The following is a 16,098-nucleotide window of genomic DNA, read 5'->3' on the forward strand; positions in this document are numbered from 1 at the left end:
TTAAGACTTTTGCTATGATATGATGGGGGTGAATATGTTTTCCATGTTGCAAGGATGTGATTTTTTGAGGGCCAAAGGGTGGAATGTCATGGTTTGAATTATGTCCCCCAAAAAATGTGTGTATCAATTTGGCTAGGCCATGATTCCTGGTACTGTGTGATTTTCCTGTATGTTGTAAACCTGCCTCTATGATGTCATGAGGGAGGATGGGTGGCAGTTGAGTTAGTAAGGCAGGACCTGATCTGCAAGACTGGATTGTGTCCTGAGGCAATCTCTTGAGATATAAAAGACAGAAGTGAGCAGTGAGACAGGGAGACCTCATACCATCAAGAAAGCAATGCCGGGAGCAGAGCCTGTCTCTTGGACCGGGGTCCTTGTGCAGAGAAGCTCCTAGTCTGGGGGAACACTGAAGAGAAGGCCGACAGAGAGAAAAAGCCTTCCCCTGGAGCTGATACCTTGAATTTGGACTTTTAGCCTACTCTGACTATGAGGAAATAAACTTCTCTTCATTAAAACCATCCACTTGTGGTATTTCTGTTATACCAGCACTAGATGACTAAGACAATGAGCAAGGTCTAAACCACAGGCTGCATTGGGGGTGGGGTGGGAATTGGAGTGAAGCCTGACAGGCCTCATTGTGTGTGTGTCTGTGTGTGTGTGTGTGTGAGGGGGTTAGAGCCTAGCCTAATGCTGAAATGAGAGGGCTCCAGCAGGCTCTCCCAGGGACCAGGGTACAGGAGGGGAAGAATATGGGGAGCAAAGACTTTGAGGGCCCATAGGACCAGAGGGACACCCTCAGGGACCACCCAGCCCAGCCTCATTTCACAGATGGGGAAACCAAGGCCCCAATCAGGAGAGTCACTTGCTGAGGCCACACTCAGGAGCCAGTGGCTGGGTCCCATCCAGATCTGTGAAAATCTGAAAAGTTAAAGCTTCGATGGCTTTGTATGTGTGTTTTCAGTTACATGGAAATTTTTGTCATTAAAATTGTTTTTTCAATGGGTGGTATGAGCACATTGTTCAAAATTCCAAGGAACCAAAGGGTGTAGAGTGAAAAACAACTTTCCTCCCGCCCCCGCCCTGCCCCAGCCCACGGTTGCCCTCGCTATTGTCCCCGATGGAAGCTCTCCTTCCAGAGGAACTCAGAGTGTACCAGCAATAGTGTGTTTACACCCTCCCTCCCCTCCTTTATTCTATAAAAACGTTAGCTTGACATTCTGCACCTTGCTCCTTTTTGTTGTTGTTGTTAGGCTCCCTGGAGTCGGCTCCAACTCATAACGATCCCACGTATAACAGAATGAAGCATTGCCTGGTCCTGCACCATCCTCGCAACAGTAGGTATGTTTGAGCCCATTGTTGCAGCCACTGTGTCAGTCCATCTCTTTGAGGTCTTTTCTCTTTTTCGCTGACCCTTCACTTTACCAAGCATGATGTCCTTCTCCTGGGACAGGTCCCTTCTCATAACGTGTTCCACATTCACTTGAATAGACTCGTCTCACCATTTTAACAGCTGCCTCATATTCTGTCTAAGAGCCGTGGTGGTGCAGCGGTTAAAGTGGTCAGCTGCTAACCGAAAGGTGGGTGGTTCAAATCCACCAGCCGCTCTGCAGGAGAAAGATGTAGCAGTCTGCTTCCATAAAGATTTACAGCCTTGGAAACCCTGTAGGGCAGTTCTACTTTGTCCTATAGGGTTGCTGAGTCAGAATTGGCTTGATGGCAGCGGGATTTTTGTTTTTAGTATTCTGTCTATGGAATCTAGTCCCCTATAACTGGCTTGGAAATGACCACTGGAATCTGTACTCTGTGGGAGCTGGGATCCTTGTCTGTGTTGTTCACTGCTGCAGCTCAGGGCCTAGCACAGTGTCTGGCACATAGCAGGTGCTTGTCAAAATTCGTTGACTGTCTGTGACTGTCCTGCCTTCTCAGACCACCTTACATAGACATGGGACACAAGGAGAAGGTGAGAAGTGTTGGGGAAGAGGCTCTAGGGGGAGGGGGACCCGGGCCTGCCTGTGTCATCCAAACTTGCAGCGGTCTCCGAATATCTTAGCCCTCGCAAACAGCGCTGCTGTGAACATCCTTGTGCGCTTGTCATTTAGCATTCATGCAAGGTTTACCAGTTGCTGTCGAGTCGAATCTGACTCATGGCGACCTCATGTGTGTCAGAATAAAACTATGCTCCACAGGGTTTTCAGTGGCTCATTTTTCAGAAGTAGATAGCGAAGTCTTTCTTCCAAGGCACCTCTGGGTGGATTTGAACCTCCATCCTTCCGTTGGCAGCTGAGCGAGTTAACCAGGGATTTGTCATGCAAGGCTACGTATGGAATAAGTCCCTACAAGTAGAATTGTTGAGTTAAAGGGTGCGCACCCTGGTGGTTTGGACTGTCGCTGCCAAGCTGCCCTTGGCAGAGGTTCTACTTGGTGGTTTGTACACTGTACTGGGTGGGGGCTGGGGGTCGGCAGAGGTGCCACAGGAGCCAGAGAGTTGCCCCCAGCACCTCCCAACACACATCCACACCCCCCAACCTTGGCAGCGCCTCAGAGCTTCTCCTGTCAGCCTCCTTCTGGCTCTCAGGTGTCCATGCAAATGTCACCTCCTCTGAGAAGCTTTCCCTGACCACCAGCCTCAGGTGAGCACCACACCCCCACCCCACTCCATCGACAGTCACAGCATCCGGTGCGTTTTCCTCAAAGCACCTCAACCATCCGGAATGACCTCCGGCGTTTGTATGTAATTGGTCTGTCTCTCCCACTGGAATATCAGTGCCAGGAGCGCAGGGTTTGACCTACCTTGTTCACGGCCGTATCCGCTGTGTCTAGAACAGTGCAGGGCACATCATAGATGCTCAATAAATGTTTGTCTGTTTTATATAAAGGGCGCCTGCCAGATTTCCACTGAAGAATTGTTCGGCTGCTAGAAACAGGTTTGGAGCCCCTGGCCTGGTGCCAGCTGCTGCTGGAGCCTCATGAGAGGCTAGGTGAGGTGAGATGAGACAGGGCCACAGACACCAGAGAGCAGGAGAGACAACTGGTACAAGGGCAGGCAAGAAAGGGAAAGAAATATCAGCACAGACGTTGGGGCACGCGGAGGCCCTCAGGAAGAGAGGAAACCAACCTGGGCCATCTGCAGGGAGAATATTCCAGAAATGAGCAAGACAGTCCCAGCCCTCATTTGTCAGTTCAACAAACTCATTTAGAGTGTGTACTATGTACCAGAACCTGTGCAGGGGGCTGTGAGAGAGTAGTGAACAGAGTGGGCATCGTCCCTTCTAGAGGGGTGGGCCAAGGTCTGCCCAGTAGTTGAGGTCTCCGAAGGAAGATATCCGAAGCACTACTGTGTGCCAGGCATGGCCCTGAGGACTTCACAAATATGGCTCATTTAGTTCTTGGAGCTCTCATTATCTTCATTTTACAAATGAGGAAAAGAAGGCCCAAGTTACATAGCCCGTGAGTGGCAAAGGCTGGATTTGAACCAGGGCTTCCAATGGTTTAGTTCTGATTAGAAACCCTGCTGAGAATTTGCATTTCTAAGGAGTTCCCAGGCAATGCGAATGCTGCTAGTCAGGGACCAGTTCTGAGAACCACTAGTAGAACAGTGATTCTCAAAATTTATTATACGTAAGAATCACCTGAGGATCTCGTTAAACTGTAGATTCTGATATCGTATATCTGGGGTGGAAATGCAAATTCTTAGCAGGGGGTCGAACCAGAATGAACTGGTTCGTAGCCTTGATTTGAATGCAGCCCTTTGGCTCCAAAGACCACAGCCTTAACCACGTGCGTGGGCTGCTTGTGGCAGCCAGTCTCCACGATAGCCCCAGTGATTCCTGCCTTGTGGAGTCCCCTCCCACACTGAATCAGGACCTATAGGATACTGCAGAAATGACGGAGTGTGACTAAGTGGTTACGTTTCGACTTTTGTCTTGCCCTCTCTTGGACCGTTTGCCCTGGAGGAAGCCAGCACCACGTCCTGAGGCTCCTCAGTGGCCCTGTGGAGAGGGCTGTGTGGAGAGGAACTGAGGCCTTCCACCAACAGCCAGCACCAGCTCACTAGCCAGTGAGTGAGCTGCCTTGAAGGCAGATCCTCCAGGCCCAGCTGAGCCTTCAGAAGACAGCAGCCTGGCTGACATCTGAGTGCAGCCTCAGGAGAGACCCTGAGCCAGAACTTCCCTGTTAAGCTGTTCTCAAATTCCTGATCCTCAGAAACTGTGAGACAATAGATGTTTATTATTTTAAGTTGTTAAACGTTTTAGGGTAATTTGTTGTACGGCAGTAGAAAACTAATATGCTGTTTTTCCAGAGTTTACAGAGGGCAGACATTCCTATTTCCAGTTCTTGTTCCCTTTGCTTGGCAAGTCCCACCCTCCCCCTCCTCCCACAGGCCTCGGTTTCCTCAGTGTTAGGATGGGGCTGACTTTGTGGCTTGTGAGCCCGAGGGTGAAGGGTTGGCCCTTCCTGCTCCATTTTGCTGTAGCCCCACCCCAGGCCATGACCCCATGTTCAAAGAAAACTGGAGTTGTTTGTCTTATTTTTTCTGTGCAGTGGAGCCCAGCCTTCCTTGGCTGTTTTTCTCCCTGCGAGAGATTTTGTTGCTTTTCTTCTTGGCCAGGCTCAGAGCAGCGGGCAGGGAGCCAGGGAAGGAAAGTTAGGGACCAGCGGGATCATATGGAGGGACGCGGTTTTCAACTCTCAGCTCAACCCACAAATCCTGGGCACAGGTCCAGCTTCTCCAAACTTCCAGCTGCAGCCTCGAGTCTGGTTTGGACCCAGAACACTGGGCTGAGAGTCAGGGAGCTTATTCAAGCCATAGCTTTGCCATTTCCTTTCTGTGCCAGTGATATAGTTTCTCCAAGCCTCAGTGGCCACATCAGAAAATGGGTTAATTATTTCCTCCTCACAAACAGGCTAGGAGGAGTAAAAGAAACAACCGCTGGAATCTGTGCCCCAGGGCGGCTGGGCCCTTAGTGTTGTTCATTGCTGCAGCCTAGGGTCTAGCACAGTGCCTGGCACATAGTAGGTACTTATCAAAATTTGTTGACTATCTGTGACTGTCTTGCCTTCTGAGACCTCCTTGCATAGGACTGGAACACAAGGAGAAGGTGAGGAGTGTTGGGGAAGAGGCTCTGGGGGAGGGGGAGCTGGGCCACACAGCTGGCAAATCTGGATTTGAATCCAGTGGTTGGCCCAGCCATACTTGCAGTGGTCTCAGAAGATGGGGAGGGGCTACCAGAGTCCTTGCTCCTTCAGGTGGCCCCGCCAGGCTCTGCTATCCCTTTGTGGCTATCTATGTCTAAACCCTGATCTTGGGAGATCTGTCTAAAATGGGGCCCAGCAGATGACCCTCTGTATCCTTCCGTGTGTAGGAAGTGGAAGTTTCATCGAGAGGAAGTGAAGCTGCACATTTCTTGCAATCACCTGCCTACCACAACACGGAATGGGGGTAGTGTGTCCATTTTTGTGATGCGATGGATCACTTTTCTATGGCCTTTCTAGGCATGGTCTTGTAACTCCCACCAACTGATTGGGTAGGATTATGCAAATAAGGTGCTTGTGGCCCACCAAGGAGATTGTACAGCTTTCTAATAATGCAAAAAAGGTGCGTGGCACTCTTGTAGGGGTGGGATCTTGCAAATAAGGTATATGGAACCCTAATGAGGAGATTGGTTAGTTTTGTCGTCTGTTAGGCTTAAAAGAGAGCCAATCCCAGAGCAGAGGGGGGACCTCACTACCACCAGGGTGTAACTCTTCTCTCATCTGATCCCCAGCACCCTGGAGGAAAAGGGTGGTTGTTCCTTAGTTGACAAATGAGTAAACTGAGGTCCAGAGAGGCCAGGCACCCTGCCTGCAGCCACACAACTGGCAAACCAGGACGTGAATCCAATGGCTGGACTCTTTCTGCTCACCCCATCTTGCATTCTTGGTGGCTGAAGCCAACTCTGCAGATGGGGTTACCAGGTCAAGGTGAATAGTATAACACCATTTATAGATGCAACCAATAGTATATGTTGGTTAGGGAAGGATACACATGGAGGAAGAGCTTATCAGCACGGGTGTCAACACGGAGTTCCCTTTGCTGCGGGAGGGAGGTAGGGAAAGGGGTGGAGCATTAATAATACTGGTGAGGTTTTGTTAAGCTGGATGGTGGAAACAAGGAATTTTATTTGATTTTTCTTCTACCTTTTTGTACATCTAAAGCATTTCAGTAAAAATTTAGAAAGGCATAGAAAAGACTATAAGGAAACTGACTGGGAGGCTGTCAGAGGGTTAGGCTGATGAGAGATTTTTTTTTCTCTTTATCTTCACATAATTCCATATTTCCCAAGTTTTGCACACTGAATATTAGCAATAAACTGAGAAAAGCGGCTAGGTGGTTGGCAAGAGGAGCTAGAACTGAAACCAGATCTGCTGGACTCCGGTGGGCGAGGCTCAAGCCCCCTACTCTCAGCCTCACTCCTGCCATCTCTGTCCCAGTGGGCTCTGTCTACAGCCCCTCAGAGCTTTCCTCTGGAGGGTCCCCTCCACTTCTCGGGAATTGTCTTCCTTCCTTCAGCCCCGCTTGGTGGCCACACTCTGACTGTAGACCAAAAGGGTTGACCTGGGGTCAGGAGCAAGGGGCCACAGGGCACTGCAGGCCTAAGGTTCTCAGGCCCTGTTCCCCTGTCTGAGGGGAGGGAGACTTACTTTCAGCTTCAAGGGTCCCCAGTCTTCTCCTTACCCACAGACACCACCGGACCTCTGCGTGCTTTGCCTTATTTTGTCCTCACTTGAGGTACTTATTATCACGATCTCCAGTTAGCAGATGAGGAAACTGAGGCACAGGATGGAGATAAAGGGACTTTCCCAAGATCACACAAGACGGGAAGCAGAGAAGCTGGAGTTGGATTTCTTTCCCACTGTGCTGTGCGCTCCAACTGTGTCATCAGCTGTTGTGTTTACTGAGGTCTCACTTACGCTGTGGAGCCCTGGGGACGCAGTGGATAAGAGCTCGGCTGCAAACCAAAAGGTTGGCAGTTCAAATCCACCAGCCACGGGGTCTTAAAAGCTTGAGCGCAGCCGTCTAAGATACTCCACTCGTCTCACCCCATCTGGAGCAAGGGAGAATGAAGAAAACCAGATACAAGGAAAAGATTAGTCCAAAGGACTAATGGACCACAACTACCACAGCCTCCACCAGACTGAGTCCAGCACAACTAGATGGTGTCTGGTTACCACCACTGACTGCTCTGACAGGGATCACAATAGAGGGTCCCGGAGAGAGCTGGAGAAAAATGTAGAACAAAATTCTAACTCCCCAAAACAGATCAGACTTACTGGTCTGACAGAGACTGGAGAAACCCCGAGAGTATGGCCCCTGGACACCCTTATTGCTCCGTAATGAAGTCACTCCTGAGGTTCACCCTTCAGCCGAAGATTAGACAGGTCCATAAAACAAAACGAGACTAAATGGGCACACCAGCCCAGGGACAAGGATGAGAAGGCAGGAGGGAGCAGGAAAGCTGGTAATGGGGAACCCAAAGTCAAGAAGGGGAGAGTGTTGACGTGTTGTGAGGTTGGCAACCAATGTCACAAAACAATATGTGTATTAATTGTTTAATGAGAAACTAGTTTGCTCTGTAAATCTTCATCTAAAGTACAATAAAAAAAAAAAAGAAATAATGATGAATCTGTAAAACCCAGCAAACAAATCCACCAGCCGCTGCTTGGAAACCTAATGGGGCAGTTCTACTCTGTCCTATAGGGTTGCTATGAGTCAGAATCGACTCGACCGCAACGAGTTTGGTTTTGATTTACTTATTCTATGCCAGGCACTGTACCAAGCTCTGCATGTCTATTAACTCGTTTAATCTCCGTGATGACCTACAGTGTAGCTTCTATTAGTGTCCCCATTTTACAGATGAGGAAACTGAGGCACAGAGAGGTAAACTGATTGTCCTAGAACACATCACCAGCAAAGAGCAGAGCCGGGATTCAAATCAAGGTAGTTGGGCCCCAGGGCCCACGCTCAGCCTCTGTGGGACATAAGCTCAGGCCCTGACCAAGGCTGGGGGACTGAACGGTGAGGATGCCCAGCTTCAGGTTCTGGAGCCTCTTCAGCTTTCTAGGACTGTCCCCACTGTCTGGGGTGTTGCCCAAACCTTCTCCAACAGAAGAACCACAAAGAAGGCCTCTTTGGCTGAGGGGTTTGTGGAGGAAGGGAAAAATTTAGCAGCTGAGAGTTCCTCTCTTGGTTACTAGGGGCCTCTGTGCTCCCCAGGCCCCAGCTGGTGGCCCTGCTGTCCTGTAGGGCCAGGGACCAGCCCACAATGGACATGTTTATTAACAAGGAACTGGCCTCAATGCTTTGCACTGTGGATGAGAGTGTGGGCTCTGGCTTCAGACGATGTAGGTTTGAATCCTGACCTTGCTCTTCCTGGCCTTGTGACCTTGGGCAAGTCAGTTAACCTCTTGATGCCTCAGTGTCCTCATCTGTGAAATGGGCAAACAAACTCACTTCCTTTATAGGGTCACTGTGAGAAATGAATGAACTAATCCTCACAAAGCACACGGATGGTGTCCAGCACTCAGTAAGTGCTGCATGAAAGCAGGACGTTCATTTTGTCATCTTTCTTTGTGCTTCCTTACACTGACTCTGGGAGCAGGGAGTATTTTGATGTCCATTTTACAGAGAAAAACACTGATGTAGGTGACTTCCCCAGAGACACCCAGCTGGTCAGTGGCACTACTGGGATGTGAGCCCTTGAGCCCAGCTCCGTCTGCCCAGACACCACAGCTAGCCTCTGGGGTCCATTCCAGACACTTCAGAGCTGACTCGGAGGTTAAGCAAACTGTTGGGGTCAGAGTCCCGGCCAGAGGTGTGGGCTTTCGGGGGCAGACCTGGGCCCACTTTCTCACATTTCCTGCCCCAGGAGGAGAAGGTCTGCTTACATCCCAGCCCAGCTGGGCCCTGGGGACAAGGAGGAACAAGCCAGAAACACGCAGCCCTGCCCTGTGGGATGGCCTGGTCAAGCACTTGAACAAACAAACCCGTCCATCTGGGGGAAGCCAAGCAAGGGGCTGCTTTGGTGTGGCTCCCTGCCCCGATCTAGGCGCCGAGCAGCTGGTCACCCCAGGCTGGGGGCATTGCCCAGCCGTTTCTAGGCCTCCTTCTTGGAACAATAATCCAGCTCCTCCAAGTGGCAGATGCTGTTCTCTCCACCCCATCCCCCAGCCCCAAACTGCTTAGAAAGGAGCCAGCGGTGAGGTTAGGAAATCAAACCTCAAGACGTTTTGTGCGGCCACTGAGATTCATTTCTTGTTTGGATAACCGAAGGCTGAAAATGCCAAGAATGTATGGGCAGCCTGGGGAGGCTGGGACAACTGGGAGTCCTGGCCAGTTTGGGAGGGTCTTGGGCTGGGCCAGGACCCCACGCTGCGCTTCCACTGGATGAGCTATTGACCGTGTCCAGCCAGACAAGGGCCTGGGCAGATGGGTTGAGAGGCTGAGTTATTCTGAGGTTTGACATCAGGGACCTGGCGTGAACAGCAGAGGCTGCTGGGAAAGCCAGCGTCGGAGGTCCCTGCCCAGCCCAACCCCCCCTTGCTTGGGTTTGGGTGCAGAAAGACACCCCAGATATCATCCAAGCTAGGGATGGGCCCCGGCCATCTGGCCTGGGTGTCCTGGATTCTCTCAGTGAGGACGGTGCATGTGGACACCTGGGGTGTAGACACCAGGGAGTAGAGGCGGGAGGGACCATCTAGTGGTTAGAGGAGGGCCTGAGAAAGGCCCAAATGGATACAGGGAGACTCAGAGAGATAGCCTGCCAGAGACCGAGAGAGAGGACAGACAGGGACACCTCAGAGTCAGGTCACCAAGAGAAACACCAAAGAGACACAGAGACAGAAAGAGAGGGGCAGAGAGGAGGAGGAGAGAGAGACAAGGAGAAAGAGTGAGTTGCCCCCCAGAGTGGCTGTGGCTCTGTGCTCTGTACAGGGAGAAGGCTGAGGAGTGTGGCGTGGCCCTGCCCCTGGGACCTCAGAGACTCAGAGGAAGCTGTGCTGTCCTCAGGTGGCTGGGGGTGGGCTGGGGGCCCCAGAGGCTCATGTCTGGCCCTGGTTTTCCTTAGTCTCCTCATTTGCAGAAAGGGTCCGTCTGAGAGGATATGAGGAGAGGGCAGAGCGTGGCAGTTCCTGGCTGAGACCTGGGTCAGCTGGGAGAATAACAGGAACAAATATGAGACTTTATTGAGCACCAGCTGGGGGCAGATGCTGCCCTGCTCTGCTTCTCTTTACCCATCTCACACGTATGGGTAGATGCTTTCTTTCATTCCTTCCATAACACAGATGAGGCGCTGACTGCAATGCCGGCCCTGGGTCACAGAGTTAGTCTGGTGGACTCAGGGGGCTGTGTGACTAACCACTGCACTGCACAGCCCAGCCAGGGAAGCCCATCTCCAGTGGGCTCTGCCCCCACCGCCTCAGTATTCCTGGCTTCAATTTTCCCGGAGATGAGGGGATGGGGCAGAACCAAGAGCTCAACGATAGTGACTCCTCTGGAAGGTTCTCCAGGAGGAGGCAGGAGGAGGAGAGGGGTGGGAGGTGGAAGGAAGAGGCCAACAAGGAGAAGGGGGAGGGGGTGGGGGAGAGGGAGAGAGAAGGGCTGGGGCTGGTCTCCCCCAGCACACACTCTGAGCCCAGACAGGAGGACTCGAAGCATGCTAAGACAAGGATATGGGAATTCTGAGGCAGAAGGAGAACCCCACTTTCTCTCAAGTCCCCTCCTTGCCTCCCCTGCCACCTTGACCCCTTCCAGAGCCAGAAGAAGCAACCTGGAGTTTGGATCGAGAATCTAGTTTGGTGCCTTGTGACCCTGGCAAGTCACTTCCCCTCTGGTCTCAGTCTCCTCACCCGTACACTGGGGGTACAGATAACACCTGTCCTCAGAGGGAGGAGTCGGGGTGCGGGCTGGGCAGGCTGCTGGGAGCTTGAGTCAGGCGAATGGCCGCTGCATCTGCCCTGAGCAACTCCTCCTGTGAGGCCAGCGGACAAATGGAGTCTTGCCCAGAGCCTCGGCCGGGGAGGCTTGTGCTTTCCAGTCATCCCTAACAACGATGATGATGACGATGATGATGATGGTGCTGTTGTCATTAGATAAGAATATTTTGAAACTCATATGTTAACTGTTCTGGAATGTTACAGCAGAAGCCGAGAAGAAGATTTTGAGTTGCAAAGACTTGGAGATATGCCTGGGCCAAGAAAGTGCACGAAGAACCAGAGGAAGGCCACAGCCCAGAAGGTAGCAAATGTCTCCCCCAACCCAGGGCGGAGGCAGGTTGGAGGAAGAGGGATGATTGCTCCAGTGCTTGCGTATCCCTGAGAGGGAGGCCACATGTCTCAACTGGGGGAGGAAGGACCACGTTCAAGGGGCCAAGAATTGCAGGACTCGTGTCTATTTCCAGGGAGAACCCAGTGATGAGAATGACTGGAAGCAGTCCACATTTATTGAGCATTTACTGTATGCCTGGCACTGGGCCAACGACTTCATGTACATCATCTCATTAAGTCCTCACAGAGGATTACAGTGGAATTCCTCACAGTGGAATTGTCATCCTATTTCATCGGTGAGGCAACTGAGGTTCAGAGAGGTGAAGCCACTTGCCCAGGTTACACAGTTAGGAAGGGGCGGATCTAGGACTTGAACCCCCACAGTTGGGCTCTAACCTTCTAGGAAACGACAGGACCCAAGGGAAAAGTGACTGTCAGGTATGTTTAGGCCGACAGGTCTGACCTTGTGCGAGGCTCTATGGGTACAGGGTGACCTGGCAGTGACCCAAACACCAGGGGGCATAAAGGGGGCGCTTGACCCAAGGGGTCCCTGACCCAGGAGACAGAGCAGCAAACACCTGCTTGGGCCCTGCCAGTATTCACATAATATGTACAGGGCATGACTCTAGCGAAAATGGTGCTCTGAGTGTTTGTTGAAAGAAGAACGAGTGAAAGAACGAGGACAGGAGATCCTATAGTGGTCCTGGTCTTGGACCAAAACCGCGGGGTGTCCTCAACTCCTTACTCTCTCCCACCACTTCCAATTAACCAGCAGTCCCTATGAGCTCCACCTCCAGAATAAACCAGAATCTGACCCACCACACCTCCCCTCTCAGCCCCTCCCTGCTCCAGGCCTCCTGGTGGTTGCAGTGGCCTCCTTTTTGGGCTCCCTGCCCCCTACAGCCTCTTCTGCTTTCACACCAAACAGCAGTGCTGCTCCCTGTGCAAAACCCTGCAAGGGCTCCTGTGACACTCAGGGCAAAAGCCACAGTCCTTGCAGTGCCACAAGACCGCTCCTCTCTCAGACCTCATCCCCAACCCCTTTCTCCCTCTCGCTTCGCTCCTTCTGCTCCAGCCACACTGGAGGCACCTACCACACTCCCACTTTGCAGCCTCTGCCCTTGCTGGTCCCTTCACTGGGAACGCTGTCCCCCTAGAAGCTTGCTCCATCACTTCACTTGTTCTCTCGTTTCAAACACCACCTCCTCTGAGAAGTCCTCTCTAATTATCTGACCTCAAATAGCCATCCTTTGGTCACTCCTTGTCCTCCTCCCTTCCTTCATTTTGTTTCACTCTCTGACATAGTAGATATTTATTTTTCATCTCTTTATCAACATCTCCCCCACTAGAATGTACATCCAGTTGTATCCCCAGCACCTAGGATGGGCCTGGCACGTGCTTCTGCTAGAGGGATGAATGGATGGCAGTTAGGGAGCCAGGTTCTGACACTGCACTGTCTTGCTGTGTGTCCTCAGGCCCATTCCTCGCCGTCTCCGGGCCTCGTTATCCCACTCTGCGCAATTCAGGGATGAAGTTCCCATCAGTTCGTCTGGCTGCACCCAGAGAAGCCTTTGAAGGTGGATGCACCTCCTGCTGATCGTGACAGACCTGAAGCCGTCCCCTCTCCCTGCAGGCCCAGCCCTTACCTTCTGCAGCCACTGTGTGTTGTTCTCCAGCACCTTCTCCAGCTGCCGCACCCTTTGGCTTGGCCAGTCCCCCAGGTTCAGCGCAGCGGCTGGTGAATCCCTCTGGAGGCTGTTGGAGCCCCCGAAGGGCTCGGGCTCCGGTGGGCAGGGCTTGGGCTCAGGCAGCACGAAGGTATAGCTGCACTGGCCATGCTGAACCCGGTGTGCCCGATGGCACCCGCCTGCTTCCTGGCCCCTTCGTTGGGCCACGGTCATGGTGGCCGCCATGAGGAGGAGGCTGCTCAGTAGCATGGTTGGCCAGGAGGGCTTCCAGAGAGGTGATGACGGGGAGGGGTTCCACTCAGAGCCTCCAGGGGCTGTGCCTGCCCACTACCCGGCCCTGTGCTCAGGTTGCACCCGCCGGTGGCTGAGGCTGCCAGTGGACAGGCCTGCCCGCAGAGCTGCTGCAGCTGCAAACCCCTGTTTGGCTGAGCCCCGTCAGGGCGGCTATTTATACTTGCTCCAAATACCACAGCTGCTCAGCTTCCTCTCACCGCCTCCTGCCCCCACCCCCCTCATTCCTATTCTTTCCCCCTCTCCCTTCCTTCCTCCGCACTCTTGCCCGCACGCTGGCTGCCCTGTCCACACGCTGGCCTTGCTCTGCCCGCCTCACCTTTATTGTCTGGTGGGGGCCTGGCCTCCCTGGAAGAGGGGAGGAAGGAAAACAACACCCCAGACACGCGTGCGCTCACACCAAATCCCAAACTCCAAGGCTGCCCTCTTTGCAAAACCAAAAGCGACTGAAATCTCTCTCACTTCCCATCTCTCCGTCTTTCAGTCTGTCTGTCTCTCACACCCTCTGAGGCTGGAATCTCAAGTTTCAGCCTCCATGCCGCCCTCCCCTGCTCTCCCCTCTCCACCTTCCTCCCTTCAGTTCTGTGTTAGAATGCTCAGAACCCAAACGAAGTGACACCCCACAGAGAGAGCAAAGGGGGGGGGGCAGGGGGAGAGGCTGGAGAGGCGGCAGCGAATCCAGATGGTTCCTGGAGACAGAGACGGAGAGAGTCCTTCCACAACCAGAGAAGGGGCGCCCCAGCAGGGATCTTGTCCCCCTTCTCCCTCAGGGCCTGGGGGGACATTATGCCTTGGGGTGGCCCTGGCTCCATAGACAGTAATCAAAGTCTTCCTGTCCTGGAGCAGATGGTTCCCGGGATCTCTGGTGGCTGGAGTGGGGAGGCTGATTGTGGGGAGAAGGGCCTGGGGTGCAGCAGGGGTTTGGCTGCCTCTAATTCCGGCTCCCCAGCTGCTGAGCATGATATCTCGGGTGAGCAGCCTCCTCTCTCTGAGTCTCTGTACTGGGATCTGTAAACACAGGTAAACCCCATTTCTTGAATGAAAAATGCACAGGAGTCCTCAGCATCGGGACTGAGGAATTTTCAGTTTACTTGTTTACTGGTTCCAATCCTGGCTCCACCACTGACCAGTTGTGTGACTGTGGGCAAGTCACTTAACTTCTTTGTGCCTCTGCTTCTTCACGAGCCCCCAGGGAAAATAATATAATACCACCCATTTCATGGGGTGTAAAAACTAAGTGAGTTAGAGCAACGCTATGGGGCATTGGTGGCTCAATGATATAATTCTCACCTTCCATGTGGGAGACCTGGGTTCAATTGCTGGCCAATGTACCCCATGTGCAGCCACCACCTGTCTGTGCAGGGTGTGTGCTGCTATGGTGCTGAATAGGTTTCAGCAGAGCTTCTGGAATAAGACAGACTAGGAAGAAAGGCCAGGTGATCTATGTCTGAAAATCAGCCTGAAAACCCTATGCATCACAATGGTCTATCTGCAAACGACCATGGGATGGTGCAGGACCGGGCAGAGTTTCCTTCCATTCTGCACGGGGTTGCCACGAGCTGGGAGCCCACTCAGGCAGCTAACAGCAACAGAGCAATGCTGACCCAGGTGAGCACTAAATGCATGTCTGTTATTGTTGTTGTCCTTATAGTGATGTGCCTCTATTCCCTGCCCCACTGGAATGTAAACTCCACCAGGGCAGGAATTCATCTGTTTTGTTTTATGCTGTATCTTAGAGTCTAGCATAGCACCTGGCACACAGCAGGAGCTCACTCAATGGTGATGTCTGCGTTTATTACTATAGTGATTATATTCACTCTGGCTGAGGCAATGCCCAATAGGAGGGGAGATTCTCCTTTGGCTGGAGTCAAGATGCCGCAGATGGGATCTGGGTGTCTCTACTGGTGTCGGGAGGGGCAGGGGGGCCCTGGCTGGGGAAGCCCTTGACAAATGAAAGTCATGGTTTGGTCTGGCCTGGGAGTTGGTCCACAGGGTCAAGGGGTCGAGTCTGCAGAAAATGCCAGCTCCGTCGGTCCCTTCCCGTGGACTTGCACTTTGTGGCCTCAGTTTGAGCCTCTCCCCCAGGCAGGGAGGCAAGACCAGGAGGCATTATCCTTCCAGCCACAGAGGAAGACGGCAGGCCCCGGAGGGGCAGTCTGCCTTCGGCTCACCTGCACCAGCCACATCTGTCTGATGAGCCCCAGCCAGGTGCCTGCCAGGCCCCATGCTCCTGGGGAAGCCCCTGAGAGCATGAGAAGCTTTCCTGAGATGAGCGAGGCCATGTTGCCTACTGCTTCCAACCAGGGATCCATCCCGTTGGTCTCTCTCATCCCCCCACTACAATGCTGGCCTCCTGGATGCTGCTTGAATTTGATGATCAAGGCCCACCTCTGGGCCTTTGCATCTGCTGTTCCTGTTGCCAGCAACTCTCCTCCCCTAGATCCACACACCACTCACCCCCTCACACTGTCTCATTCTGTTTAAGTGTCCCCTCGGAGAGGCCTTCTCTGACCCTTAAAGGGCCTGGCACAGAGTAAGTGCTCACTAAACGACAACTGTCATCATTAGCCCACCCCCTGTCACTCTCTTAGCCCAGGGAGGTCGCAAAAGCCTCAAATAGAGCTCTTGGTAAACCTGCTTTGAGGCTGCAGCCAGAGTGATTCGTCTAAGAGAAAGTGCAGCCCCAGACGTCTCTTACTGAAACCCTTCAGTTTTAAACTCCAAACTCTTATGTGTTTAAAATCCCCGCAGGATCTGGCCTCCAGTCTCATTACTGTCTCCCTAGAACTTAATACCTCCTAAAGGCGCAGTGCTTAAG

At 52.6% G+C, this 16,098-nt stretch overlaps 1 protein-coding gene across 1 annotated transcript in view; it reads right to left on the minus strand.

The window, feature by feature from the left end:
* ANGPT4 (angiopoietin 4) overlaps positions 1 to 15,562 on the minus strand; it is a 47,001-nt gene extending 31,439 nt beyond the window's left edge. Inside the window, exons 1-2 of the mRNA XM_012559261.2 lie at positions 15,452 to 15,562; positions 12,948 to 13,253 (exon numbers count right to left, since the gene is read on the minus strand). Coding sequence (XP_012414715.2) covers positions 12,948 to 13,253; positions 15,452 to 15,562 — 417 coding nt within the window. The remainder of the gene's footprint in view (positions 1 to 12,947; positions 13,254 to 15,451) is intronic.
* Positions 15,563 to 16,098: the final 536 nt, after the last annotated feature.

This window comes from Trichechus manatus, unplaced genomic scaffold (genome assembly GCF_000243295.1).
Source record: "Trichechus manatus latirostris isolate Lorelei unplaced genomic scaffold, TriManLat1.0 scaffold00008, whole genome shotgun sequence".
Classification (NCBI taxonomy): domain Eukaryota; kingdom Metazoa; phylum Chordata; class Mammalia; order Sirenia; family Trichechidae; genus Trichechus; species Trichechus manatus.